General features: G+C 39.5%; 1 protein-coding gene across 2 annotated transcripts; it reads right to left on the reverse strand.

The window, feature by feature from the left end:
- Positions 1–5,528: 5,528 nt before the first annotated feature.
- On the reverse strand, positions 5,529–26,772 carry MGST1 (microsomal glutathione S-transferase 1). 2 transcript variants are annotated; one of them, XM_025455217.2, is made up of 4 exons: positions 26,615–26,772; positions 20,555–20,703; positions 18,393–18,487; positions 5,529–6,130 (listed from the first exon to the last, which is right to left on the reverse strand). In XM_025455217.2, the coding sequence occupies exons 2-4, from the start codon at positions 20,678–20,680 to the stop codon at positions 5,884–5,886; spliced, it is 468 nt and encodes a 155-aa protein (XP_025311002.1). In that variant the 5' UTR covers positions 20,681–20,703; positions 26,615–26,772; the 3' UTR covers positions 5,529–5,883. The 2 variants fall into 2 exon arrangements, with proteins under 2 accessions (XP_025311002.1, XP_025311001.1); XM_025455216.3 differs by having other exon boundaries at positions 26,584–26,754.
- Positions 26,773–27,637: the final 865 nt, after the last annotated feature.

Consider the following 27,637-nt stretch of genomic DNA (forward strand, 5'->3'; position numbering starts at 1 on the left):
GGAGCACAATTTTGTTTTTGTAATTCTACTAGTGAGAAGAATGGAATTTTATTCTAAGGTACCATTTTGCTTAATTGGGGTTCAAGGTTAGTGTGCCCAATCATCAAATTTAGTGCAAATGTTCATTAGAAAACAACAACAACAACAAAAAATTAGCTTATGGGCCCAATAATAACAAGCAACAGGTCAGATGTGGCCCATAGGCCATAGCAGACTAGACTCTGGCATAGATAATTCCCATTTTAGCACAGGTTCAGTAAGTTCAACAAATCCTTTTGCTTTCCTTTTGCCTTTCTTACAAGCCCTAAATTAAAGGATCCCTATTGGAACACAAACTCTGCAAGGCAAATATCTTCATTTGTCTACCATTGATGTATACCAGGTACCTAGAACAGTGCCTGGCACATAGGAGGCCCTCAGTGAATATTTCTTTCCTGAAGCAATGAATAAAACATTCTCTGCTTTTTTACATATAGATACTTGGACTAGAGGAACCTCACTAAGTCTTAGAATCAACATGCTGGGAGCCAAGAATTAAAAAGACCAAGGAATCCTATTTCACTTACTTCTGGGCATTCTATTTGTTCGCCCCACAAATACTCACTGCTACCAGTAACTGGTCTAGTGAAATGATAGCATGGTTCATGTCTGAAGAAATTTCATAGAAGGAAACCTTAAAAGGGGGGTAATGATGCATTTTTTTCTTGAAAATTAAAAATATGATCATTTGATTTGGGTGGCATCACACTGGCTATTCAGAAAAAATTAAATTTTACTTAATTAAAATTAAAGATTAATCTTCTAAGACATTAAGCCACAAAATGCTATTTAACTCACAATCTTATCTTTGACCTCATTAATAGAGGCTGTACGCTTTCTACTCTAATTATTCCCACATCCTGCTCTTCATATTTTATCCACTGGAAAAAATAGGAATCCAAAACCTGACTCTGGAACAAACAGAACTTCTAGAGTCAGAGAATATCTCAAATGTTTTTCTTTTTTTTTTTTTTTCAAATGTTTTTCTAATTCAATCTCTTTTAAATGTGAAATACTGGAGAGAGCAAGAGTAGGTGATATGCAAGTGTGTCTTATGCAAGCTGGTGGCAAAACTATTGTTGGAACCAATACTTGGTTCTCAAGTCTAATTATATTGTTACGAAATATGAGTTATAAAGAAAAAGTGAATTACATCCTAGGAGTTATCAAGTTTATAGATTTAGTAGCTCAGACAAGAATTTAGCACAGCTCTTATTTTCATGATGAATACAATGCTTTGAAAGATAATATTCAACCATTCCAGCAAATACTAAAACAAAAATTTTACATTTGGGCCAGTAATATTGTCTGTTCTATATTCAATACAATAGTCGGAAATTGATTAATTTTGATGAAACACTTGGTTGGGAGCAGGGTGCAGATGATAATTCAAGGGAACAGACTGGGCACAGTTTGGGAACCAACTTGATTATGGAGGCAATAAGGCTATCCAAATATTTGTTCCTTGTCCCATCTGTCTCCCTATGCAGCACATTGCAAATGAGAGGGAGAAGGCCAAGTTCACATACCCAGTATCGCATATTTTATTTAGTTATAACCATTGCTATCATACTGAGTATATAACAGATTACCACTAATCTGATAAAATTGTGACACATTAGGATGAATGCTGTTTTAGTGTTGTAGAGTTTATAAGATGCTCTACATGTGTTCCAATTGAACCTCATCAAACGTCATAACGTGAGCAGATGTGGTAGATTGATCGCATAAATAGCCTAAATTCTTTATCTCTCCATGCATCCATGCCCCTTCACCGTGTGACTTTGCAATTCTCACTAATGAGGTTGAGTCTGTTTCCTAGCACTTGAATTCTGCAATTCTCACTGTAATTCACATAGTGTGTTTTTGGCCAATAACATGTTAACTGATGTGATGCATACAGAATCTTGCATGCATCTTCTATTGCTCTTTGCCGTGGCCACAGTTAATACACCAGGCTAGCCTACTGGAGCGAGAGTCAGCAAACTTTTTCTGTAAAAGACCAGATCGTAATTTTGTTTGGTTTTGTGGGCCAGGTGATCTCTATTGCCAATTCTTCAACTACTCAACTCTGCCAGTGACACAAAAGTAGCCACAGAAAATATGAAAATCAATGAGCACAACTGTATTCCGATAAAATGTTATAAAACCAGCCCATGGGCTGGATTTGGCTGAAGAGCCATGGTTTGCTGACCCCTGTATTAGAGGATGAGCCACATGGAATAGAGATGAGTTGCCCCAGTAATCCTAGTGGAGATCATTTGGAATTAGCCAAGCTGCAGCCAATTCCCAGATACATAAGACAACCAGACACACGTCCAGCAGCACTGCCTGGCCAATGTGTAGCTTACGGCAGACACATGAGCAAACCCAGCCAACATGAGCTCAACCCTGCGGAATCATTCGCAAAGCCACTGAGTCATGGGTGATTTGTTACACAGAATTATTGTGGCAGAGGATTATTCATACAGTAGGTGAAGTATTAATTTGGCCATTTTAGAATTAAAGATGGGGCTTAAGGAGGTTAAATACCGTGGTCATTATCTCAGGCAGCCAGAAAGTGTCAGAGCCAAGACTCAGATATAGGTGTTTTCAAATCCAGTGTTCTATTCACTATACAATCCTTTACTTTTCTTTCTCTGTTTGTTTACATGGAGATAAAGATATTGATATGTACAATTTAAGCTAAAAAATAAGAACTTCAGGCAGCTTCTAACTCTTCACTGTTTCCCCTTTTAGCTTTGAGTTATTAAAAATCATGTCACTCTGGCTTAAAGTTTGGATTATATTCCTTAGACTGCTAATGTGCATCTCTTCGTGGTGTATCATAGTCTATATTGTCCTGGTTCATATTTTCCAAAACTCCAGTAAAAGGAAATAACTTAAATGGCCTACTCTTGCACATAACTCCTATTTCTCCATTTTACTGCTCCCATTTTATGCAGGGCTGTCAGGCCTTTCTGAATTAAATGTGACTTAGGGCCTGCGTGTGCTGACTGAGGGGGCTCATAGGTTCTATTGCTCATCCGCGATCTTGTACTTGAGCTGTCAAGTGTGAGAGATTGGTGCCAAATTCAACCCAACACAGCCCCTTCCCAGAAGTCTGCCTTTGACAACTCCTCCTTGTCAAATCCAACAGTTTACATAGGATATATAGTGAATAAAGTACTCTGGAAGATACGAATGTAGAGGTGCTGCTTCTGCTGATAGCAGGAACACCTATCAGCTTCCCACAGGGCTGACATTTCAGGCTGGCAGGGGGGAGATGATCATGGGATTTTTGTGCCGCTGTTTCTAAATGGATTGTAGAGACACCCAAGGCAAACTCCCTCACGTCTCACCATCTGCCTCCAAGAAGAGTCAGTGTGATGCAACTACGCAACTCAAAAAAAAAACTTTTTTTTTTTTTTTGGTATTTATAAAGTAGACTCTTCAGGTGAATGGTTTATACAACACAGGAATCCCAAGGCTTGAGTCTCTCTGCCTTAAAGTTTCATGCTTTAGGCACCAGAAACTCCATGACCTTCTCCACACTGCCCAGAGAAATATCTGACCACAGAATCATTGAATGTGAGAGCAGGAGGGTAGCTGTTAGCAGTGTGTCGGTGCTTCTGGAGGTTCCCCTAATTACTAGGAACCAAAAGTTGCACAATTCCTTTTTGATGGTTAATCTCCTAGGACCATAGCACAGCTATAACTCATTAGCTTCCAGGTCATTAAGACACAAGAAGTAGGGGATCCCTGGGTGGCTCAGCGGTTTAGCGCCTGCCTTCGGCCCAGGGCGTGATCCTGGAGTTCCAGGATCGAGTCTCATGTCAGGCTCCCTGCATGAAGCCTCCCTCTGTATATGTCTCTGCCTCTCTCTGCGTGTGCGTCTCTCATAAACAAATAAATAAAATCTTTAAAAAAAAAAAAGACACAAGAAGTAGACTCTCAGTCAGAAGAGAGATCAAATAGCTAAGAAAATGGGGAAAAAATAATATACAAAGATACATGTTGAGTGTGTCTGCCTAAGCATCCACATTGGTTAGAGGTTTGCATCATCAGATGTGGTCTTGCTAGTGCCACCTCCAAGGCTGTTCCAAGTGTGGAAATGAGTGTGGCATGCTGTGGCCAATGGACTATGAGTATTTTTAACCCCATTTATGAGATCATCTCTATTTTGAAGTGGAGGTATCAGATTATTTCAGTCTTATGACATCAAACATCTGATTCATTGAACTGTCTTTGGTCTAACCCATGCCCACCAAGTATACATTTTTGCCACACAAGCCCAGCCTGCAGCGTGGAGAGCCCTGGGTCCTAGAGTAACTTTAGTACCTTTGGCAGGGCTCTCTCAGAGAACATCAACAGAAGCTTTCTGATCATGATTTCAGCTTCCAAGTCACCTTGACCATGGAGGCAGAATGGATTAACCCCTGGGATTCAGACCACCAGACTATGGGACAGTTACAAGACCAAGTTTTGATGAATTCCCTACCATTCCAATTCAACTTTATCTATATTTTGGATCTTATGACTCTATCCCTCAGGACCTTATGGCACTTATACCTTGAAAGAGTAATCTGTATGCCTTCAAAACAGAGGGACTTACTCATTTGGCATTCATTAGATAAAGTTTTCTTAATCTTTTTTAAAGTACTAAGGCCTTTGATACACATGGACCTCTCATATCCCACCACCACGTTTCAACATGCACAAGCCAAATAGGTACTTCTTGTAAAAAGATGTCCCCACCTGTTCAGAAGACTCTATGGCATATCATATGATAAAGCAATAGGGCTTGTGTGCTAAATAATATAGACTCCACATATATACACATCTGTGTGTATAAACGCTAGCTGTAGAGATTTCAACAAAACTTGGCCCACCATCCAGCCTCATCTGAGAGTCACTGCACCTCCCAACAAAATTCCCTGCACTGCCCTAGATACTATACCTATTAGAATTACAGGTAAGTATCTTCTGATTTCTACAGAAGGATCTCAACTTACTTATGATAGAGTTGGTTTAGGGTAAGTGAGGAGAGAGCAAGGCACGTGTGAAGGGAGATGGCATAGTATGAAAAAGTACCATGAAGGGAGATGGCACAGTATGAAGAAGTACCAAGCTACCTCATCATTAAGTATCCATAATGGTTAGTACTGGTGATGGTGTTGGTACTCATCATGGGTGTGTGTAGGTGAGGTGTTTATGAATTCGATGTGTGTGGGTGTGAATGTTTTCCTGCTTGTCTGTGTGCATGAATGAGAACCCACACACAAGAATAAATAAACCATAATCTTCGCTTTCAGAGTTCTAAGTAAGTATCAGGAACATGAAAATATCCATCATTAATTAATGTAATAATTGATGTAATGTGACATTAAATAATGTTAATGTAAACTATGCACCCTTCTCTGTGCTGTCCGATCACAGGTTAAAGTTGCTCACTGAACAGACTTTGCTTCCGAAAATACAAGTTGGGAAAAAATTAAACCAAATAACACTATTCTTTAAATTCTTTATTTCATATGCCCAATTCAGTGATATTACAATATGTTTATCATACATGCAATCACCCTTTTTATAGATTTAAAATATTAAATGTTGAAAGAATATTATGAATTATAATCAGAATTTACAACAAGGCACTTAAAGAAGTCAAAAGACTTTAAGAATTACATTAAATTTCAAGCACAAATATGAAACAATAAAGGACATTGGTGATGTTGATATTCAGACTGTTGGCCCCATCTTAATTTTCCTGCTCCCCTCCCACCTAGAATCTAACAAACTATTCATTATAAATTGAAATTGTAGAATTCTTAGAAAGTAATTGGATGACAAGTTATATGATTCTCTTTACAAATACAATCTACTTTTCAGCAACCTGTAAGCCATTGAAAAAGTAACTCCATATCCTATAAAGAAAGCCAAAGCGCGATTTGGCTGGGGAAGGGGTGTTAAATACGCGATTGTGTGGTAGATCCGTGCTCCAACAAAGAGTCTGAAGTGCAGGAGGGCTGTAGAAAGATCTGGACCACTCAAGGAATACAGAAGACCAATGCCAAGAAATGGCACAATATTTTCAAGGTCATTCAGGTGAGCTCTGTGGGAAAAGATGATTAGCAAAACACTGACTTCAAAATCAGTAGAAATACGTTCATTTTCCCTTTCTTCTAAAACTAATGTTAGTGGATCTTAAAATGCAGAATTATTTCACTTTTTTTCAAATTGTCTTCCTTCTTCAACCATTTAGCTTTTATTTTAAATATCTCATTATTTTTGTTTCTATCTTTAGTGTATTTCAACATATAACAAAGAAGGCACTTTGCACGCTCAGGCATATCAAAACTGCTGCATCTATTGTCATAAAACTCACTTCAGTTTTTAGATATGAAATACTTGCTCTTCCGAGATTCATACAATAGCAATTCAAGATTCTTCTTAAAACACTTCTTTCCAAAAGAAGAAAATCCTTTTGGTTATAATCTTTCGTAAGGCTCCTCTATCACTTCTGCCAATCTACAAAATTATTACTCAGCCAATCCTTGCTCATCCACCCAAACTACTAGGTTGTCAACAATTAATTTACCATTTCAATACTAAGAATCTTATGCCCTCAACTTCCAAACAACAGAATACATAAGTAGCCTTTCAAATATGGGGAAAATCTTAGCCAATGTATCCTCAAATTATAAAAGGAATTACTGAAGTGAAGAAGCAAAGTACAAAGAATACACAAAAATGATAGACAATATAGAAAGATATGTTTCCTAAATTCTATCTTTATATACCATAGCTAGAAGAAGACAAAAATCATGGTTTAACTACAAGTTTTCCTCTGATTTATGGCACCCTGGGTTTCTCTGGCCAGGAATGAGAATAGAAGGTGCATTTATTATTGGCTTGATTTTTTTGAAGTGCTTAATTTTAAAATCTAATGTCCCTGTTTAAGTTTCCAGAACTAAAATTGTTTTAGAATCTAGACTAGGAGTTGAGATTTTTGATAGAGCTTTATCAGCTACTGATAGGCATTTCAAAATGAAAAAAAAAATTTGTCTTATGTCACTCTTTTTTCTTCTACCAAAAAAATTATTATATATCCCCTGCTCAGCAATCACCATCATCTCCCACCTCTTTTCCTTTCTCCTGTTTCCCATAGCTTGCCTGACAAAGATGGTGACAACATGAAGGTTGATGGTGACAAAGATGATAATAACCTAGATAAGTAATAGTTTTGAAAACTTTAAATAAAGAATGACCTGTTCCTGGGGCACCTGGGTGGCTCAGTGGTTGAGCGTCTGCCTTCAGCTCAGGTCATGAGCCCAGGGTCCTGGGATCGAGTTCTGCATTGGGCTCCTGGCAGAGAGCCTACTTCTCCCTCTGCCTAGGTTTCTGCCTCTCTCCCTGTGTCTCTCATGAATAAATAATTTTTTTAAAAAGGCCTGTTCCTAAATAAAAACAAAGACAGAATGGTATGAGTGTTCCTGTCCCTTCTCTTTCATGGAACAGGCTACTGATAGCAAGGCGGATGAGAAGGGGCAGGAATACTATTTCCTATTTAGGAAGGATCCACTTCAATTATATGAAGGCTATTTGGTTTGGTCCTTTGAATTCTCCTGCCGTGCCACAGATATAGCTTCACCTCCAATGATGGCCATGTTAGTTTTCTCCCCCACAGCTTTCTGAAAGGTAAGACATTCTAAAGTTGGGGAAGAAGTTTTAAAAGGGAGACCCCATGAAAAATAATGTCTACTTAAGCAATTGGCAAATAGAATACAGTTTTAAAACAGAGAAGAAAGTCTAGGACAATAAGCGGTAATGGGTTTCACTGGGGGTAGAGGGAAGGAAGGTCAGAGAAGGGCTTCTTTGGACAGTATTAGTCCCTCCATTTTTTTCTGGCCTCCCTATATCTTATTTCCCTTCTTCAATTTGCCTTTCCTGTCTTCAGCCTTCCAAATGTTCTTATAGATAACACTGCTCATTGTCCTAGAAATTGTCTGTTTTCAATAGACGCTCATACTCAATACTAACTCATGCCATTTTACATGCTGTTCTTTTTAGACCCTGGCTGGCCCAGGCATACACATACCGAGCTCTACCGGTGAGCACTTGCTATAGATCAGTATCACCTTTCCACTGGAATCCTTTCTCTGATTGAACAACACAGCTTACCTTATAGGGGCAGCTTTTTTCATCTTCCTGTCCTTTCTAGATGGCTACCAAAATCTATTAGTAGGTAGATGTCTTCATGACCACTTTCTATCTGGTCTGTCCCCTTCCCTCCATCATGACTCCTATTCCCATTTTCTTTTCTCATGTGGACAGATGCCCCTTGGTATAGACTTGCTCTATGGCTGACCTTCACACAGCCCTACTCTGTGCTCATGATGCTCCAGTCACACCTTCTTCCCTCAGATCAGAACCACTTGGATTTCAGCATCACCCATCTGACCTGGACCTTATCTCAACCAAAGCTCTTCACACTCAGAATATAGCAGTGTGCTCAAATTCCCACAAAGAAATTATCCCAAATTGACATGATCACTCTTCTCTTCCTCTTCCCAAATCCTAATATCCTTCAAGCTCTTCATCCATCCAATATTCCTAAATCCTTTAGGAACTTATACCTTGTACCGCACAACTTAACATCTAATAAGAGGCTGCTTTATATCATTCTCTAATTACTACATGTGTGTTGGCCTTATTTTCATGGTAAAAATTATAAATCCTTCCAGGGCAGGAATCCAGTCTTAAAGCTCTTTTATCATATCCTAATAGAAGAAGTGACATCAATGAGCACACAACAATCTCTCAATGAATGTTTTATTCATGCACTGGGTCCAGAAGGGAAGCCATCTAGTTCAACTCCTAGACTAAGCTTCAGTCCCTTGAAAGAATCCCCAGTGAGCATCACCTAAATTCCATCACTCAGTGAAAAAGTATTTTCTACCTCAGAAGGTAGTATGTTCTACACATCTCTCCTTTCCCTATATACCAAACCGAAGCCTTCATTCTTTCCCTTTTGAAAAGTTCCCTGTATTTTTCCAGCTGCCCTAATTACCTTACACTTTTCTTTTATCTAGTTGTAACAAATGTATATATGATCTCAAATTCTTTCTAGAACCTCGTGAGATAGGATTAAATAGATACATACATAAAATGTTTTCTAATCATCACTGATTTCTGTCTGCCCAAAGCACCGAGTCACTGACCTATAAGTCACTTATCTTGACATTTCCACACATATTCCTTTGTTTTTAATTACTTTTCCCACATGTTTATGTATTAATTTTCTCAAGATTGCATATCTTCATTCATGGCCCCATTTCATCCCTGCCATTGGCATATACTAATAGAAATAGCTTCACATGTGGAAGTAGTGTAAAAAAAATCCAGGTTAAAAATGAGATGGGGGAGATTCTGGAAACACTTTATCAGTAAAGTTTCACCGAAAGTAAACTGTTCTTAGAAAGTTTTTGATGGGGTCCATAAGGTCTCAAACAATACAACTGGAAACTGGACACCCTATCTTTCTCGGAGACTTTCTGTTGCCACACTGAAAAGCCAGCGTCTGATCACCAGGGGGCGCTATGCACACAGTCGCTGCACCTCTTCAAGGACACTGATTCCTTTCAGAACTAAGGTCAATTGTTCACAACCTGACTAGAAGATCAGGTTCAATAATGGTTTGCTCCTCTAGAAGTACAGTCTTATGGGTATGGCAAGGAGGGGGAGGCTGGAAGGGGAGAATGGGGAAGAATCTAAAATCTCAAAATAAAATCTATTTTGTTAAGCTTTCACACATGACGCTTGGATCTTCCGTCCAAACCCACTAGTGCTATCAAGTGTCTTATTATTATCACTCTCAAGTCCTGGGCAACGTTATCAGCATAAGGTCATGATTAGCATCATGTATGTGAACTTAACAAATATATAACTAAGAGAAGCAGAAGTTAACATTTTATTCAAACTACCTAGCCAGACTTTACTCTTAGAAGAAAAACATTCCGTTTAATAAATGACTTGGTCAGTGGAATTCATGTAACTGGAGGCACAAAAAGAAAAAAAATAAAGGAAAAATATAATTTATGGAACTTATAGAATGCCATCAAAAAGATGAATATCTTTATTTCCGAGGCCCCAGAAGTAGAAGAGAGTGAAAAGGGGGCAGAAAGCTTAACCAAAAAATAATGGCTAAAAACTTCCCAACCCAGAGAAAGAAATAGACATCCAGATGTAGGAACTTCAGATGTACCAAAAAATACGAATCCACACAGACACACCGAGGCATATTATAATTAAATTACCAAAAGTTAAAGAGAGGGAAAATTTTAAAAGCAGCAGGAGAAAAGTAGCTTGTCTTATACAAGGGAACCGCATAAGACTACCAGCATACTTTTAATCAGAAACTACAAGGCAGAAGGGAGTGTGATGGGACTCTTTTTAAGAGTCTTAAAAATATAATTAATAAAATAATAAATACCAAATATTTCACAAAGAATTCTCTACCAGGGGGGTGGGGCAAGATGGCAGGGGAGTAGGGTCCCCAAGTCACCCGTCCCCACCAACTTACCTAGATAACTTTCAAATCATCCTGAAAACCTACAAATTCGACCTGAGATTTAAGGGAGCACAGCTGGAATGCTACAGAGAGAAGAGTTTGCACATCTAACAAGTACATCTAACAAGTACAACTCTTTTTTAGCCACTCTGCACTGAGCAAAATGACTAGAAAGAAGAACTCACCACAAAAGAAAGAATCAGGAACAGTACTCTAGGCCACAGAGTTACAGAATTTGGATTACAATTCAATGTCAGAAAGCCAATTCAGAAGCACAATTATAAAGCTACTGGTGGCTCTGGAAAAAAAGCATAAAGGATTCAAGAGACTTCATGACTGCAGAATTTAGATCTAATCAGGCCGAAATTAAAAATCAATTAAATGAGATGCAATCCAAACTGGGAGTCCTAATGACGAGTATTAATGAGGTAGAAGAAAGAGTGAGTGACAAAGAAGACAAGTGGATGGCAAGGAAGGAAGAGAAAATATAATTTAACAATTATAAGACCATGAGGAAAGGTTAAGGGAAATAAATGGCCACCTCAGAAGGAAAAATCTATGTTTAATTGGGGTTCCAGACAACACCAAGAGGAACAGAGGACCAGAAAGCATATGTGAACAAATCATAGCTGAGAATTTCCCTAAATTGGGAAAGGAAACAGGCATTCAGATCCAGGAGATAAAGGGGTCCCCCCCAAAATCAATAAAAACCATTCAACACCTCGACATTTAATAGTGAAACTTGCAAATTCCAGAGATAAAGAGAAAATCCTTAAAGCAGCAAGAGACAAGAGATCCCTAACTTATATGGGGAGAAGTGTTAGGTTAACAGGAGACCTCTCCAGAGACCTGGAAGGCCAGAAAGGGCTGGCAGGATATATTCAAGGTCCTAAATGAGAAGAACATGCAGCCAAGAATACTTTATCCAGCAAGGCTCTCATTCAGAATAGGAGAGATAAAGGGCTTCCAAGATAGGCAGAAATTGAAAGAATATGTGACCACCAAAATGCCTCTGCAAGAAATATTAAGGGGGGTTCTGTAAAAGAAAGGAAGTCCAAAGAAATAATCCACAAAAACAGGGACTGAATAGGTATTATGATGACACTAAATTCATATCTTTCAATAGTAACTCAGAACGTGAATGGGCTTAATGACCCCATCAAAAGACAGGGTTTCAGACAGGATAAAAAAGCAAGACCGATCTATTTGCTGTCTACAAGAGACTCATTTGAGACCTAATGACACCTACAGTCTGAAAATGAAAGGTTGGAGAACCATTTACCATTCACATGGTCCTCAAAAGAAAGCTGGGGTACCCATCCTCATATCAGATAAATTAAAGTTTATCCAAAAGACTATAGTCAGAGATGAAGAGGGGCATTATATCATACTTAAAGGATATATCCAACAAGAGGACCTAACAATCATGAATATTGATGCCCCTAATGTGGGAGCTGCCAAATATATCAATCAATTAATAACCAAAGTAAAAACATACTTAGATAATAATACACTAATACTGGGAGACTTCAACACGGCGCTTTCTGCAAATGACAGATATTCTAAGCACATCTCCAAAGAAACAAGAGCTTTAAATGATACGCTGGACCAGATGGATTTCACAGATATTTACAGAACTTTAATCCAAACGCAACTGAATACACATTCTTCTCAAGCGCACATGGAACTTTCTCCAGAATAGACCACATATTGGGTCACAAATCGGGTCTGAACCGATACCAAAAGATTGGGATTGTCCCCTGCATATTCTCAGACCATAATGCCTTGAAATTAGAACTAAATCACAACAAGAAGTTTGGAAGGACCTCAAACACGTGGAGGTTAAGGACCATCCTGCTAAAGATAAAAGGGTCAACCAGGAAATTAGAGAAGAATTAAGGATCCCTGGGTGGCTCAGCGGTTTAGTGCCTGCCTTCAGTACATGGTGTGATCCTGGGGTCCTAGGATCAAGTCCCTCATTGGGCTCCCTGCACGGGGCCTGCTTCTCCCTCTGCCTGTGTGTGTCTCTGCCTCTCTCTCTCTTTCTTTCTCTCTCTCTCAGTGTCTCTCATGAACAAATAAATAAAATATTTTTAAAAAAGATTCATAGAAACTAATAAGAATGAAGATACAACCATTCAAAATCTTTGGGATACAGCAAAAGCAGTCCTAAGAGGGAAATACATTGCCATACAAGCATCCCTCAAAAAATTGGAAAAAACTCAAATGCGCAAGCTAACCTTGCACCTAAAGGAACTGAAGAAAAAACAGCAAATAAAACCTACACCAAGCAGAAGAGAGTTAATAAGGATTCAAGCAGAACTCAATGAAACAGAGATCAGAACTGTTGAACAGATTAACAAAACCAGGAGTTGGTTCTTTCGAAGAATTAATAAGATAGATAAACCATTAGCCAGCCTTATTAAAAACAAAAGAGAAAAGGCTCTAATTAATAAAATCACGAATGAAAAAGGAGAGATCACAACCAATACCAAGGAAATACAAACGATTTTAAAAAACATATTGTGAGCAGCTATACACCAATAAATTAGGCAATCTAGAAGAAATGGACGCATTTCTGGAAAAACACAAATTACCAAAACTGGAGCAGGAAGAAATATAAATTCTGAACAGGCCAATAACCAGCGAGGAAATTAAAGCAGTAATCAAAAAGCTCCCAAGACATATAAGTCCAGGCCCAGAAGGCTTCCCAGGGATATTCTATCAAACGTTTGTTTAAAGAAGAAACAATGCCTATTCTACTAAAGCTGTTCTGAAAGATAGAAAGGTATGGAATACTTCCAAACTCATTCTATGAGGCCAGCATCACCTTAATTCTAAAACCAGACAAAGACCCCACCAAAATGGAGAATTATAGACCCACATCCCTGATGAACACAGATGCAAAAATTCTCAACAAGAGAATTCTTGTTCCTTCCAATAGGATCCAACAGTACATTAAGAAGATTATCCACCATGACCAAGTGGGATTTATCCCCTGGATGCAAGGCTGGTTCAACACTGGTAAAGCAATCAATGTGATAGATCAAACCAACAAGAGAAAAAACAAGAACCATATGATCCTCTCATTAGATGCAGAGAAAGCATTTGACAAAATACAGCATCCATTCCTGATCAAAACTCTTCAGAGTGTAGGGATAGAGGGAACATTCCTCAGCATATTAAAAGCCATCTACGAAAAACCCACAGCAAATATTATTCTCAATGGGGAAACACTGGGAGCCTTTCCCCTAAGATCAGAAACATGACAGAGATGTCCACTGTCACCACTGCTATTCAACATAGTACTAGAAGTCCCAGCCTCATCAATCAGACAACAAAAAGAAATAAAAGGCATTCAAATTGGCAAAGAAGAAGTCAAACTCTCCCTCTTTGCAGATGACATGATACTGTGCATAGAAAAACCAAAAGACTCCATGGACCCCAAGATTGCTAGAACTCATACAGCAATTTGGCAGTGTGGCAGGATACAAAATCAATGCCCAGAAATCAGTGGCATTTCTATACACTAACAATGAGACTGAAGAAAGAGAAATTAAGGAATCAGTCAATCCCATTTACAATTGCACCCAAAAGCATAAGATACCTAGGAATAAACCGAACCAAAGAGGTAAAGGATTTACACCCTAAATACTACAGAACACTTCTGAAAGAAGTTGAGGAAGACACAAAGAGATGGAAAAATATTCCATGCTCATGGATTGGAAGAATTAATATTGTGAAAATGTCAATGCTACCCAGGGCAATTTACACATTTAATGCAATCCCTATCAAAATACCAAGGACTTTCTTCAGAGAGTGGGAACAAACAATCTTAAAATTTGTGTGGAATCATAAAAGACCCAGAATAGCCAGGGGAATATTGAAAAAGAAAACCAGAGCCGGGGGGCATCACAATGCCAGATTTCAAGTTGTACTACAAAGCTGCGATCAAGACAGTGTGGTACTGGCACAAAAACAGACACATAGATCAATGGAACAGAATAGAGAACCCAGAAATGGGCCCTCAACTCTATAATCAACTAATATTCGACAAAGCAGGAAAGACTATCCACTGCAAAAAGGACAGTCTTTTCAATAAATGGTGCTGGGAAAATTGGACAGCCATGTGCACAAGAATGAAACTAGACCATTCTCTTACACCACAGACGAAGATACACTCAAAATGGATGAAAGATCTAAATGTGAGATAAGAATCCATCAAAATCCTAGAGAAGAATACAGGCAACACCCTTTTTGAACTTGGCCACAGCAACTTCTTGCAGGATACATCTATGAAGGCAAGGGAAACTAAAGCAAAAATGAACTACTGGGACTTAATCAAGATAAAAAGCTTCTGCACAGCAAAAGAAACAGTCAACAAAACTAAAAGATAACCTACAGAATGGGAGAAGATATTTGCAAAAGATATATCAGATAAAGGGCTAGTATCCAAGATTTGTAAAGAACTTATTAAACTCAACAGCAAAGAAACAAACAATCCAACCATGAAATGGGCAAAAGACATGAACAGAAATTTCACCAAAGAAGACATAGACGTGGCCAACAAGCACATGAGAAAATGCTCCGCATCACTGGCCATCAGGGAAATACAAATCAAAACCACAATGAGATATCACCTCACACCAGTGAGAATGGGGAAAATTAACAAGACAGGAAACAACAAATTTTGGAGAGGCTGTGGAGAAAGGGAACCCTCTTGCACTGTTGGTGGGAATGTGAACTGGTGCAGCCACTCTGGAAAACTGTGTGGAGGTTCCTCAAAGAGTTAAAAATAGATCTGCCCTACAACCCAGCAATTGCACTGCTGGGGATTTACCCCAAAGATACAGATGCAGTGAAAAGCCAAGACACCTGCCCCTCCCCCAATGTTTCTAGCAGCAATGCCACAATAGCCAAACTGTGGAAGGAGCCTTGGTGTCCATCGAAGGATGAATGGATAAAGAAGGTGTGGTCTATGTATACAATGGAATATTCCTCAGCCATTAGAAATGACAAATACCCACCATTTGCTTCGACATGGATGGAACTGGAGGGTATTATGCTGAGTGAAATAAGTCAATCGGAGAAAGACAAACATTATATGGCCTCATTCATTTGGGGAATATAAAAAATAGTGAAAGGTCATAAAAGGGATAGGAGAGAAAATGAGTGGGAAATATCAGTGAGAGTGACAGAACATGAGAGACTCCTAACTCTGGGAAACGAACAAGGGGTAGTGGAAGGGGAGGTGGGAGGGGGAATGGGGTGACTGGGTGACATGCACTGACGGGGGCACTTGATGGGATGAGCACTGGGTGTTATGCTATATGTTGGCAAATCGAACTCCAATAAAAAAAATATACAAAAAAAAAAAAAAGAATTCTCTACCTGATAAAGTTGTCCTTCAGAATTGAAGGAGAGACAACAAATTCTCTAAACAAAAGCTGAAAGTGTTCATCACCACTACAGCAGCTAGAAATGTTAAAGGATTTTCTTTAAGTTGAAACAGAAGGACATTATTTTGTAAGAAGATAACAAACAGAAGTATAAAACTCACCAGTAAAAGCAAATATAATTAAATTCAAAATACACAGTGGGTGTATAATGTAATGATGGTGGGTAAATTACATAAGTCTAGTATAAAAACTAAAAGACAAGTAGCAAAAATAATTATAATATACAATAGGAAAAAAAATATACAATAGGAAAGGCTAGTCTCTTCAATAAACTGTGTTGAGAAAACTGAATTTCCACATGCAAAAGAATGAAGCCACACCCTATTTTATACTATTCACAAAAATTAATTCTAAAGGGATTAAAGACTTGAAATGTAAGACCTGAAACCATACAATTCCTGGAAGAAAACATAGAGGGTAAGCTCCTTGACACTGGCTTCAGCAATGATTTTTCTGGATTTGACACCAAAATCAAAGACAACAAAACCAAAATAAACACATGAGTCTCTATCAAACCAGAAAGCTTCTGCTCAGCAAAGGAAACCATAATCAAAATGGAAAGACAATCTATGGAGGAAATATTTGCAAGCCACATGTCCGACACGTGCTTAATACCCAAAATATACAAAGAACTTACACAGCTCTATAGCAATAACAATAATCCAGTTAATAAATATAAGCAAAGACCTGAATAGTTATTTTTATCCAAAGAAGACATCCAAAACCACTGATTTTTATTCAAAAATCATCCAAAATCAGTGATTTTGATTAACTTCACCTCTCTTAGGATGGCTATTGTCAAAAGAACAAGAGATGATAAATGCTGGCAAAAATGTGGAAAAAAGGGAACTTTGTTGGTAGGAATGTAAACTTGTATAAGCCACAATGGAAAACAGTTTGGAGGTTCCTCAAAAAATTAAAAATAGAACAACCGGATGATCCAGCAATCTCACTGCTGGGTATATATAAAAAAGAAAAAAGAAAAGAAAGAAAAGAAAAGGAAAGAAAAGAGAGAAAAGAGAAGAGAAGAGAAGAGAAGAGAAGAGAAGAGAAGAGAAGAGAAGAGAAGAGAAAGAAAAGAAAGAAAAGAAAAGAAAGAAAAGAAAAGAAAAGAAAAGAAAAGAAAAGAAATCCAAATTCCAAAGAGATATCTGCACTCCCATGTTCACTGCAGCATCATTCACAATAGCCAAGATACAGAAACAACCTAAGTGCCCATCAATAGATGAATGGATAAAGAAAATGTGGTATATATGTGCAATGGGACATTATTCACTCTTAAAAAAGAAATAAATCCTATTACATCCAACAACACAGATGAACCTGAAGGGCAGTAGGCTCGGTAAAATAAAGCAGAGAAAGACAAATGTTATATGGTACCACTTATACGTGGAATCTAAAAGACTGGAAAAAAATTTTTCAAACTCATAGAAACAGTAGAAAGCTGGTTGCCAGGGGCTGGGGGAAAATGAGAGGTTGGTAGGGTACAAAAGTTCAGTTATAAGATAAAGAAGGTCTGAGGACCTAAAGCGTGACATGGTGACTATAGTTAATAACACTGTACTGTATAATTGAAATTTGCTAAGAGATTAGACCTTAAATGCTCTCATTAAAAAACAGAGGGGGTGGTAACTATGGAGGTCATGGATGTGTTAATAAACTCGATGCAGATAAACTTTTTAAACATACGTGTTATTGAATCATGATGCTGTGCACTTTATATGTCTTACAATTTTATTTGTCAATTACAGTTCAGGTGAAAAAAAGTTTGTAATTTATATGACTTTATGGCAAAGATTAAGAAGTATACTTTTAGGACTAAGATTCAATTTGCTTTTCTAAAACAGTGTATTAATTATATTATTAGGAAGTGGTATGGATAGTGTCTTGGCTTATGGCTTTTCATTGCTCATTGAATTCTCAGTACATTAAATATAATACCTATAAAGGAGAGAGAAAAAGGAAGGCAAGACTTCCCACGTTCACATTTCGAGTTTTATGCAAAAGTATCTTCAACTTTTCAAACAAGCTGACAGTCTCACCTCTGGAGAAAGATGACAAAACTGAAGAATCTACCATCCTCGTTTTACCTCCTACCTTTAATACCTTTTGAAAAATCCCTACACAGTACAAAGTCATTAACCCCGACAAGGTAAGAAATTGGCAGCATGTGCAATTGCAGTGAGAGATGGAGACTTCTAGATTCCTAATTTTCTATCATTATTGTATGGACTAATTAAGATAACTGACTTTTATCCCTTTTTATGACCCCCCAACATCCTCAGTGAACTCTGGGACCAAAATTCTTTGATCAAGTAAATAACTTTAGAGGACAGTGGGTTTACCTCCGTACACGTTCCACCCTATCATCTGTCCGAAGATACTTTTTGGCATTTTCTCCTTTGCCAAAGCTGGCACAGTCTTCTGGGTTGGCAAAAACCTATTCCAAATACCAAGAAAAAAAAATTATTTCAAATACCAAATAACGTGGGAGTATTCTATCTGATAAATTATTTGCATTTTAACAGGAGAAATACAGGTATTCAGGTTGGCCCTTATGAAAAGAAAATTTGGAGCTCAAACACCAGGAGGGGTCTATACGTTAAACCTGAGTTTTTAACAGTGCAAAAAAAATTTTTTTAAAGAAAAGCATAAATAAGAACATAAATAAAAACTAATGCATAAAAATAGTGAAAAAAAAAGGAAAAGTGGAAAAGAGAGCATAATTCCAATCCATCATCGACTATTATTAAGGTGAACTGGAATCTTTTCCTAGTGATATTGATACAACTTCCCTTAAGAGTATTAATATTCCCACCTGATTGGTTTATATGAAGGTCCTTAATTTACTAACCACATATGTTAGGGAACAGACAAGAAGCCTAAGAGCGAGGGGCAGGAAATGTATTTTGTACTTTGTTAAGATATGTGTATCTCTTTTCTTTTATTGAATTAATGAACACTTTGGGTTGAATAATGTAGTGAAATATAAGAAGTAGAATTGCATTCCTAAAAATACCAAGTCCATGTTCTAGGGCATATGTTCATTTATCCCTTCCTGCAAATTATTATGCTGTTTGATATGATTTCCTCATCCCTTGAAACTTGAAAAATGCATTTAAAAATATTTAAGTGTGTTCCACTGTTTAATAATTTATAATAAAGAAAAACATGAACTACAAAATTAGCCTAATTTAAGCTTAGAAATTCATAAATATTATACTACTTTTCTTAATATGACATAAGCATTTATTTCAGATAAAGACGTTGAGGAGAACTGATGGGAAGGGACTTAATAGAGTATCAGTTCTTGAGGCCAGCTTTGTCTGTCTGCATTCTAAATAAATGTCTGGCATTTATGTTCAATAAATGTGTTTCAAATAAGTAAATAAATGTATTAAAGTGGAAAGTGCATGCGATTCAGATTTAAAGCAATCTGAATTAGAATCTTAGCTTCATGCTTTATGGGTGTGTAACCTTGGGTAAGCTACCTGACCTCTCGGACTTCCAGTTTCTCATCTGTAAAATGGGGGGACCAATGCTCATTTCACATGATAATACTAAAAACTATGTAAAATGAGTCCATGATTTCACACATACAAAGAGCACCACGCAGCTCCTGGCACATACCACTGGCACTCCACAAATCTGAATTCCTTTCTCCCTTTCTTGTAAGATGGGGTACATTTCTGCTATGCTTAGTACTACTATGTTTCTGGAGGACATTGTAAACCTGGTGGTAAGCAGTCATTTCACAGCTTGCTGCTCTGACTCCTGGACCCATTAGAGACTCAGAAAGAGAAACAGAGAGAGAGAAATAGGTGGTTTCCAGGAAGAAGTTGCTGACTAGAGATAGGGACCACACCAATGGAAATAGTTTAGCTTTGTCAAGGTAGTTTTGCTCTATCCTCCCTTACTGGGTTACAAACCCTGTTTGAGTATATGTCATGCTTTCGAAATCTTTCTATCACTTTCCCCAACCATTAAGAAAAAATCATTCTTATAATGCTGGGCAGAAATAGCACCCACTTAAGAAGTCAGAACTACACATAATTCAAATGCCTTGCCCCATCATTAAAGGCTCTACTGATGATAATAATAATAATTCTGTCCCCAAACGTATATCCTTGACCTGTAATAGAACGAAGACACTGGTTACCCATCTGGAAAATGACTATTTTCTAAACTCTAGTTGGCAAAATTAGCTTCAAAATCACAGAAAGTTTTCTTGAAAACTCTGATACTCTGAGAATCTCATATACTAAGCATACCTGATAAAGGGTAAAAGCCACAATGAAAAAAACATTTACTAGTTTCCAGGAAAAAGTACCTGTTCCATAAATATACCAGATGCATCTGTACCAAAAATGGCATAATTCATTTGCAACATTAAACACTGTGCCATTGGGCTTTACCCACTACCCCCCCCCCAAAAAAATGTTAATCAAGAAAATTGTTCTCCAAAATGCCAACCCTTCAAGGAAAATATTGCCTCCAAATGTCTTACCTTTCTTGTCAATCTAAAGAATGCAGTTGCAGTACTCATAAACATCATTTTTGAAAGAATAATTGTTGTGTAAGAAGCAAAGGCCATGAATACTTCATTTTCCATTAGCTCAGTGAGGTCAACCATTTTCTCAATTTTGGTCTGGAATCCTGAAAAGATTTTAGACAAGATAGGAAAAGTAGATGGGAATACCTCAAAAAACTTGATGGTCACTTGGTGTGCTTATATTGCAGCATTAACCACACTGTTCTTAAAAAATATCCTGGGTTATTGCAGAAGAAATAATCTTTGCTAAAATTTCAAAATAAACAATATTGTGTTTTTCTAGTTCTATAACATTAAGCTTGAAGATATTAAACAAGCATGGAGTGAAAATGAAAACATAGGGGAATGAGAAGCAAACACAAATGGGTACAATGCTATAAAGTGAGATGAAAATCTTATTTTTGCATCAAGATGAACCATAAGTTGGATGTAAAGGACCAGAGTTTATGGATTGATCTCTCCAGTAGCATTAAATTACGTACACAGTAGCACCATTAATGGTTGATTAGAAATGCCGAAGTTCTGGGCCCCTGGGGGTGGCTCAGTTGGTTAAGCATTTTGGTTAAGCATTTGACTCTTAATTTCATCTCAGGTCATGATCTCAGGCTCATGAGATCCGAGCCCTGAGTTGGATTCTGCACTCATAGCAAAGTTGGCTTGTGATTCTCTCTCCCTCTTCTTCTGCCTCTCCCCCTGGTTACACACACTCTCTCAAATAGTCTTAGAAAAATAAATAAATAAATCCCTAAGCTCAAATATATATCCTTCTTTAGAAACCCAGTTTACAGTGTTTTCTCATTTCAAGAGTATTTAAGATCCCAGGCTGCAAGATTTGAATTCCAATCCCACCATTTGGTTATCAACTTTGGTTGAGAGACTTGGCCTCTCTGAAACTAAATTTCTTCATTTATAAGATGAGAATAGAAATAGTCCTTAATTTACCAGTTTGTTGTCAGGATTTAGTGAGATAACATGTGGAATATACTTATACTTGGCACAGAACCTGGCCCATGAAGAACCCTCGATAAGGTTTATTATACTTTATGATCATCATTATCACCATGATTATAGTCATCATTAATACCAACACAAGTGAACAAGGAGAAGCAGGATACTGAAACAAAATGCCAGGCAAATGCAAGTAAGGAAGTAGCACTTATGGGACTTTCAAAGAAGGAATAAGCTAATGGAGATTAGCTTTACAGAACTCAAGTTTATTTCACCTTCCACTGAATGTAACTATCTGTCTGAAGTTGGAAGTGTAAGTGAGAATGTACCCAGAAGGGAAGCTAAGGCAATCTGGTGATACTGAAGTCAAAGTGGATAGGGATTTAGGGTAAAGCTTAACATGTAAATTTCCTACCCTAAACGGTAGCCATTCTTTTTTAACATCCTCTTGTTCAATTATCAGCCCTGCTGTCTGCTTCTTCTCTCCCTTCCACATAAACACACATCTTTTCTCACATTCAAGCTTCCGTACTACTTAATCTGCTGGGCATGGTCTCTTGGTCACAACGTCCGTTCCTGCCTTTAAAACTCAACTCCTATATACAACCTTATCAGGCTGACATCTACCAAATTCTGATCATTCTATCTTTAAAATCTTTTTTTTTTTTTATCTTTAAAATCTTAAAAAAAAATCTGTATCTCTTTCTTTACTCGGTTCAGGTCATACGGTTGTCTAAGTATTGCTGTTACTGTGATATATACAACCACACAGATACATATATGCTTAATTTTATGAGTCCACTATGCGTTCAACTATGCCATGTACTTTATGTGCATTACATAGCCTTTGTAACTATACTAGTATAGTTCTCATAACTATATTCATTTCACGGGTGAAGAAAATGTGATTCAGAAATGTTGAGCAGCCAAGCTAGGACACAACCCATATCTCTGCCTTCCTAGCTTGTACACTAAGTACACTGCACTGTCTCCTTCAAGAAGAGACTGCAAACTGCTTAATTCTGATTCAACTAACTTTGAAAGCCTGCTCTGTGGCTGGTACACTCTTTGTTATCATGTTTCCTCTCCCAATTATGCTACAGTGTACCTGTACCTACAGGATAGGTACTATCATTCCCATTTTCCAGATAAAGAAACCAAAGCTTCCAAAGTAACCCCTATTTTATTTTACTATTTTATTTTATTTTATTTTATTATTTTATTTTATTTTATATTTTTAAAAACATTTTATTTATTTATTTACTTATTCATTCATTCATTCATTCATTCATTCATGGCAGACACTGAGAGAGAAGCAGAGACACGGGCAGAGGGAGAAGTAGGCTCCCTGCAGGGAGCCCGATGCAGGAATCGATCCCAGGACCCCAGGATCACAACCTGAGCCAAAAGCAGATGCTTAACCACTGAGCCACGCAGATGCCCCAATAACCCCTATTTTTAAAGGCAGGCTGAATATGTACTTCGGATTTAAGCAAACAGAAACTATATGTTCCAGTTTAAAAAACAAAACCAAATGCATAGGAGACATTAATCCACCTCCAAAAGTCAGTAGTCTTGAAACACATAATGTGATATAAGCTCTCAGCGCAAGGTAATACTTTACCACCATTTAATGGGTCTGCTCTTGTTCTGGTAGAGGGCGTGGGAGTGGGGAAGAAGTCATGATTAAAACCTCACTATCCTTCAAAGCTCCTGTAGAGTAATTAGCTTAACAAGGGATCCTTAAGTCCTATGCCTCTGGACAGAGATCTGAGGAAACACAGCAGGAATGTTAATAGTAATAAAAAAAAAAAAGTTACATAGAAGTTTATCAAGTCGGAACTGTTGTTATTTAGCAATAATTTTACAACTAAAATAGTTTCCGTAGGTTTCTGCAGATGTCTACAGAACGAAATAGATTTAGCAATGGAATAAAAGTCCAGAGGATGGGTTTTCTTTTAGTGAAAACTGGCATTGAAAAAGAAGAGAAAAAGCAGAAGCCTTCCAGAACTGCTGGTGGGAAAAGAACACAAAGACGTCGGCAGCTGGAGAAAAAGGCAAAGCCAGGGTTTTTGTTTTCCATTAAATGTGAACAAGTTGACAGTGCACCTCACACAAAGAGGTTTTCCAGCACCAAGAATGTGGCCTAACTCCTCCAGTCTGTGGTTCCGGGAGATGGGCCAGTGCTGAGCCTCTGCCTTCCCACCCGACAGGTCCCAGAACGGCTCCTCAGAGACCAGTACCTTCCACTCCAGCAGGCCTGCGGGCCAGGTGTGCAGCAGTGAAGGTAAGACACGAAGAAACAGAAGTGATTTCAAGCATGGAATAGTACGGTGCTGGCCTAGACTTTTTTCCAAAGCTGTCAGTAAGTTGCCTTGAACCTACATTGTGGCTGGGCGCTGCAGTCAAGACAAAATTACTGGGGTGCCTGGGCGGCTCAGGTGGTGAATAAGCATCTGCTTTTGGCTCAGGTCATGATCTCGGGGTCCTAGGATCAAGCCTCACTTCTCCCTTTCCCTTTGCCCTTCCCCCTACCCCCACTCGTGCTCTCTCTCAAATTAGTGGATAAGCTTTTTGCTAGAGAAGGTCACCTGGAGGGTGGAGAGGAGTGTCATAGTACTAATAATTCAGAGGGTAAAATGTCAGGTGTTTTGGGTATTCCAGGAATGAGGGGTGAATAATCTAAGACAAGACAAAACAGGAAACTGAACTGTTGTCATGACAAATTCTAAATGTACCTTGTGTCATTCCCTTTGCTGTCCATCACTGGTTGGCATAGCAGAGAACACCAGAGAGCTGGGCTCCATTCCCTGAGCTGGAGGTGACCGCCGTTGAAGGGACAAGGAGCAGCATGGGGAACACACAGAGACGCAAGGACGAGGCTAGAGGCCGGGGACATTCGGCTCTGCTAGTTTACTGCCTGTGGTTTAACTTCTCTGGGACCTACTTACCTTCCTTGGATAATGAGGTTAATAATCTGGGACCTACTTACCTTCCTTGGATAATGAGGTCAATAATACCTCCGACGCGCAGGATTCTTGTGAGTCAAATGAGTAAAGTGTACAGAGCTTAGAACTAAGTGCTGTGTAACTATCCAGGAAATAAGTTCCTGCTTTGGTACTGTCCTAGGCACCGAGGAGATAATTTTAGAAATTTCAAACAGCTTTCCCATGATTTCACTTGATCTAGAAAACTCTAAGGTAGTCAGAGCCAGGAAGGAGTATTTGTCTCTGCCTTTAATCTATAAGGAAACGGAGGCCTGAAGAGGTACAGGGAGTAATGCGACCCAAATTCACTGTGGATGGACCAAGACTAGAACCCAGTTTTCTCAAGTGCTTAATTCATGAGCGGCCACTATCAAGGTCAAGAATTCTAGACCGCTCTGGTTTTCTGGGGGCGCCTTTTTCTGTTCCATCTTGTATTCCTATCTCGCCCTCCTATCTAAACACAATGCCTACCCCAACTGTATCTATTACAGTTGAGTCTTTATTTCTCAACCATGGAATATTCCTCTTTACAGGCTCTTGGCCAAAAAGGACAAAGTTCTCTTCTTATTTATGGTGGCCTTGCAACATCAATATTGTGAAACACACAAAAATCTGGTCACACATCCCCTGAGCCATGACTCTGCAATTTTATGACTTCCCAAACAAACGTAACACTACCTTAAGATAAAGAAAAAAAGATAATTTAACGGCCTTGTTGCTGTTTATCAATTCTAGAATTTTCTGAACGGGGCAAGGTGACTGCAGACCTGGCCTCCTATGCTTCAGAGTCCAGGTGCTGGGGGGAACATGCTGGGGGTGCTGGGAAGATGTGGGGTAAGGCGGCTCTCAGGTGCTGTGCTGATCTGATCTCCCTTCCCAGCCTCCGTGGTTAGTAAACTACACCCTAAAGCAAACCCTGAGAAAAACTGTACTTGTTTGCCACCAAGAGCAACATTCAAAATCGGACTGATTTGCCATTTTAAAAAATGACCAAAGTCCCCACATAGTCCTCTCCTTTTGGAAACAGAAAAGGACAACAGACCCTATCATTATCTTATCTCCCAGAATGGAAGGCCTTCAGGGTATGCAAAAGGTATGTGTAGCTTGGTATTCAAGGCAAGCTAAGGCCCTAAAGAACTCATCTTACGTGGAAGAAAGGCTGTAAGCTAGAGGATCTGGGGATTTTCCATGTGACCATACAACAATGCTTGATTATAACCCACTTGGCACTCCCTTGGAGACAAAGCAGGCAGAGGGCAAAGGAGAAAACAAAAGGGTGCCCGGAATACTAAGAAGCCTTGGGACTATTTTGAAGAAAGTAATGAGATGGGGGATTTGCATGCACCCTTCTCTCCACCGCCCCAGGCCAGCCAACCAGAGCAGTAATAGCTGAGTCGGGGGGGGGGGGGGGGGGGGGGGGGTGTTAGGTGGTTGGAAGGGGTTGGCTATAGTATCACAAAGTTTATGTTCTCTTGCACTTTGTTATTGTTTTTATTATTAGTAATTATTTAACTTGCTGATGTTCCTCTTGCCTAACAAAGTGAACCATGAGGAGCAGATCCTTCCTAGACCCCAGTAGGTGCAAAGGCCAATTCGTCCAGAGCCGCTGCAAGACTCCACACCCTTCGATAGAACATAAGTTGCTTAAAACTGTAGCGACTTCATACATTCCCAGTTTGCACCCAGCGTGTTGGGCACACAGAGGCCGGAGCTGGCCTGGGGTAGGGGTGAATTCGGCTCCGCCTCTTCCAGGTTGTGATTTCCCTTCTCCGGGACCCCAAAGTTGGGGGGACCTGAAAAGATTTCCTCTCGGAAGTTTCCTCCCTGGAGTCTGACCACGGGGACAACCTACCCTCAAGGGTGCAGGAGCCCACCTGCCTTTCGGAGGCGGCGGACTGAGACGCCAGCGCGCAGCAGCTCAAGGGAGCAGCGAAGTTTCCCGCGTCCGCAGAGCCCTGAAGCCCAGGCCCTTGCAGCCCCGCTCGCTCCTCCGCCCCCCGCGCCCCGCGCCCGCGCCCCGCGCCCCCACCCCGCACCCCGGGCACGTACTGCGAATCGAGCAGGAGCAACGGCGGCGCACCTGTGCCAGCGGCGGGGCGCACGGCCACTGCGGTGACTTGCCCGGCGCGGCCCCGGGGCCCTAGCACCGCACCCGCTCTGGCTGGTTTGCTCTTATTCGCTCTCCGGCGCTGCCAGCCGGACTCCCAGCCCGGCCAAGCACCTCCCCCAATCGCCTGATTTTCTGTTCCAGGGTAATCCCCGCCCCCGGGTCTCCTTCCTTGACCCCCTGCGGCTCCTCCCGGGCTCTGTCCCCTTACGGTGGGGGCGGGGACCTGAGCGGTTCGCACGGGACTTCTGCTGCCTGGAGGCTGGCAAAGCTTTTAGTAGCTGGAAACCATTTGCAAAGGTGCTGATGCTGAATTTTGAAAGCTTTAAAAGCTCTTAGAGGAGTTAGATCTCTGGGAGGAGGAGGGAGAGGGGAGGACTGATTAGGAACCATTCACAAAAGTGCTTCCCATTGAGCTTCACTTTCCCTGTACCCGTGGCAAGGCAAAGGCTGGCACGGACACGATGCAACGTTTAGTCAAGATCGCCTATTGGCTTCCAGATCTCTAATCCCCAGCAATTTGCCTCCTCGCTCTGGCCCCTCGTGTGCAGAGTCCAAAATGGAATTGGAGATTATATTGCGTCAGTCCGTTACACAGTCAGCCTAGTATGGTTTTTACAGGGACATTTAGGGGAGTGTTGTAGGAAGGCATGGTTATCCTGACATCAGTATCTAGAGCAGGGAATATTTCTAAGCTTCCGAGTCCCCACAAAAATATTTATGGACCTAGCTTCCATGGTTTTATCTAAAACTGTTTAAGGATTTATGTTTTCAATCTATGTTACTTCTCTCCTGGTAATACTTCTCACACATTTACCACCTGCTGTATAGTATACTTCCTTTTTCTTTCCTTCTTTTGTTTTGTCCTAATTTTACCTTCTTCAGGTTTTAAGCTGTACCCTCAGGAGTAGCTGTCTAGGAATTGATAGACAAGTCCGTGTTCTACCAAAAAAGGAAGTAAGACTTAACAGTTTGCTCTAGGAAGCAGAAATTAAT

Source organism: Canis lupus, chromosome 27, assembly GCF_003254725.2.
Source record: "Canis lupus dingo isolate Sandy chromosome 27, ASM325472v2, whole genome shotgun sequence".
Classification (NCBI taxonomy): domain Eukaryota; kingdom Metazoa; phylum Chordata; class Mammalia; order Carnivora; family Canidae; genus Canis; species Canis lupus.

Coding starts and splice junctions, on each gene's coding strand:
- MGST1 (XM_025455217.2), bottom strand. CDS start 20,680: ATGGTTGACCTCACTGAGCTAATGGAAAATGAAGTATTCATGGCCTTT. Junction 18,488..20,554: donor TCTTTAGATTGACAAGAAAG/GTAAGACATTTG, acceptor TATTTGGAATAG/GTTTTTGCCAACCCAGAAGA. Junction 6,131..18,392: donor AGGGTGGAACGTGTACGGAG/GTAAACCCACTG, acceptor CTTTTCCCACAG/AGCTCACCTGAATGACCTTG.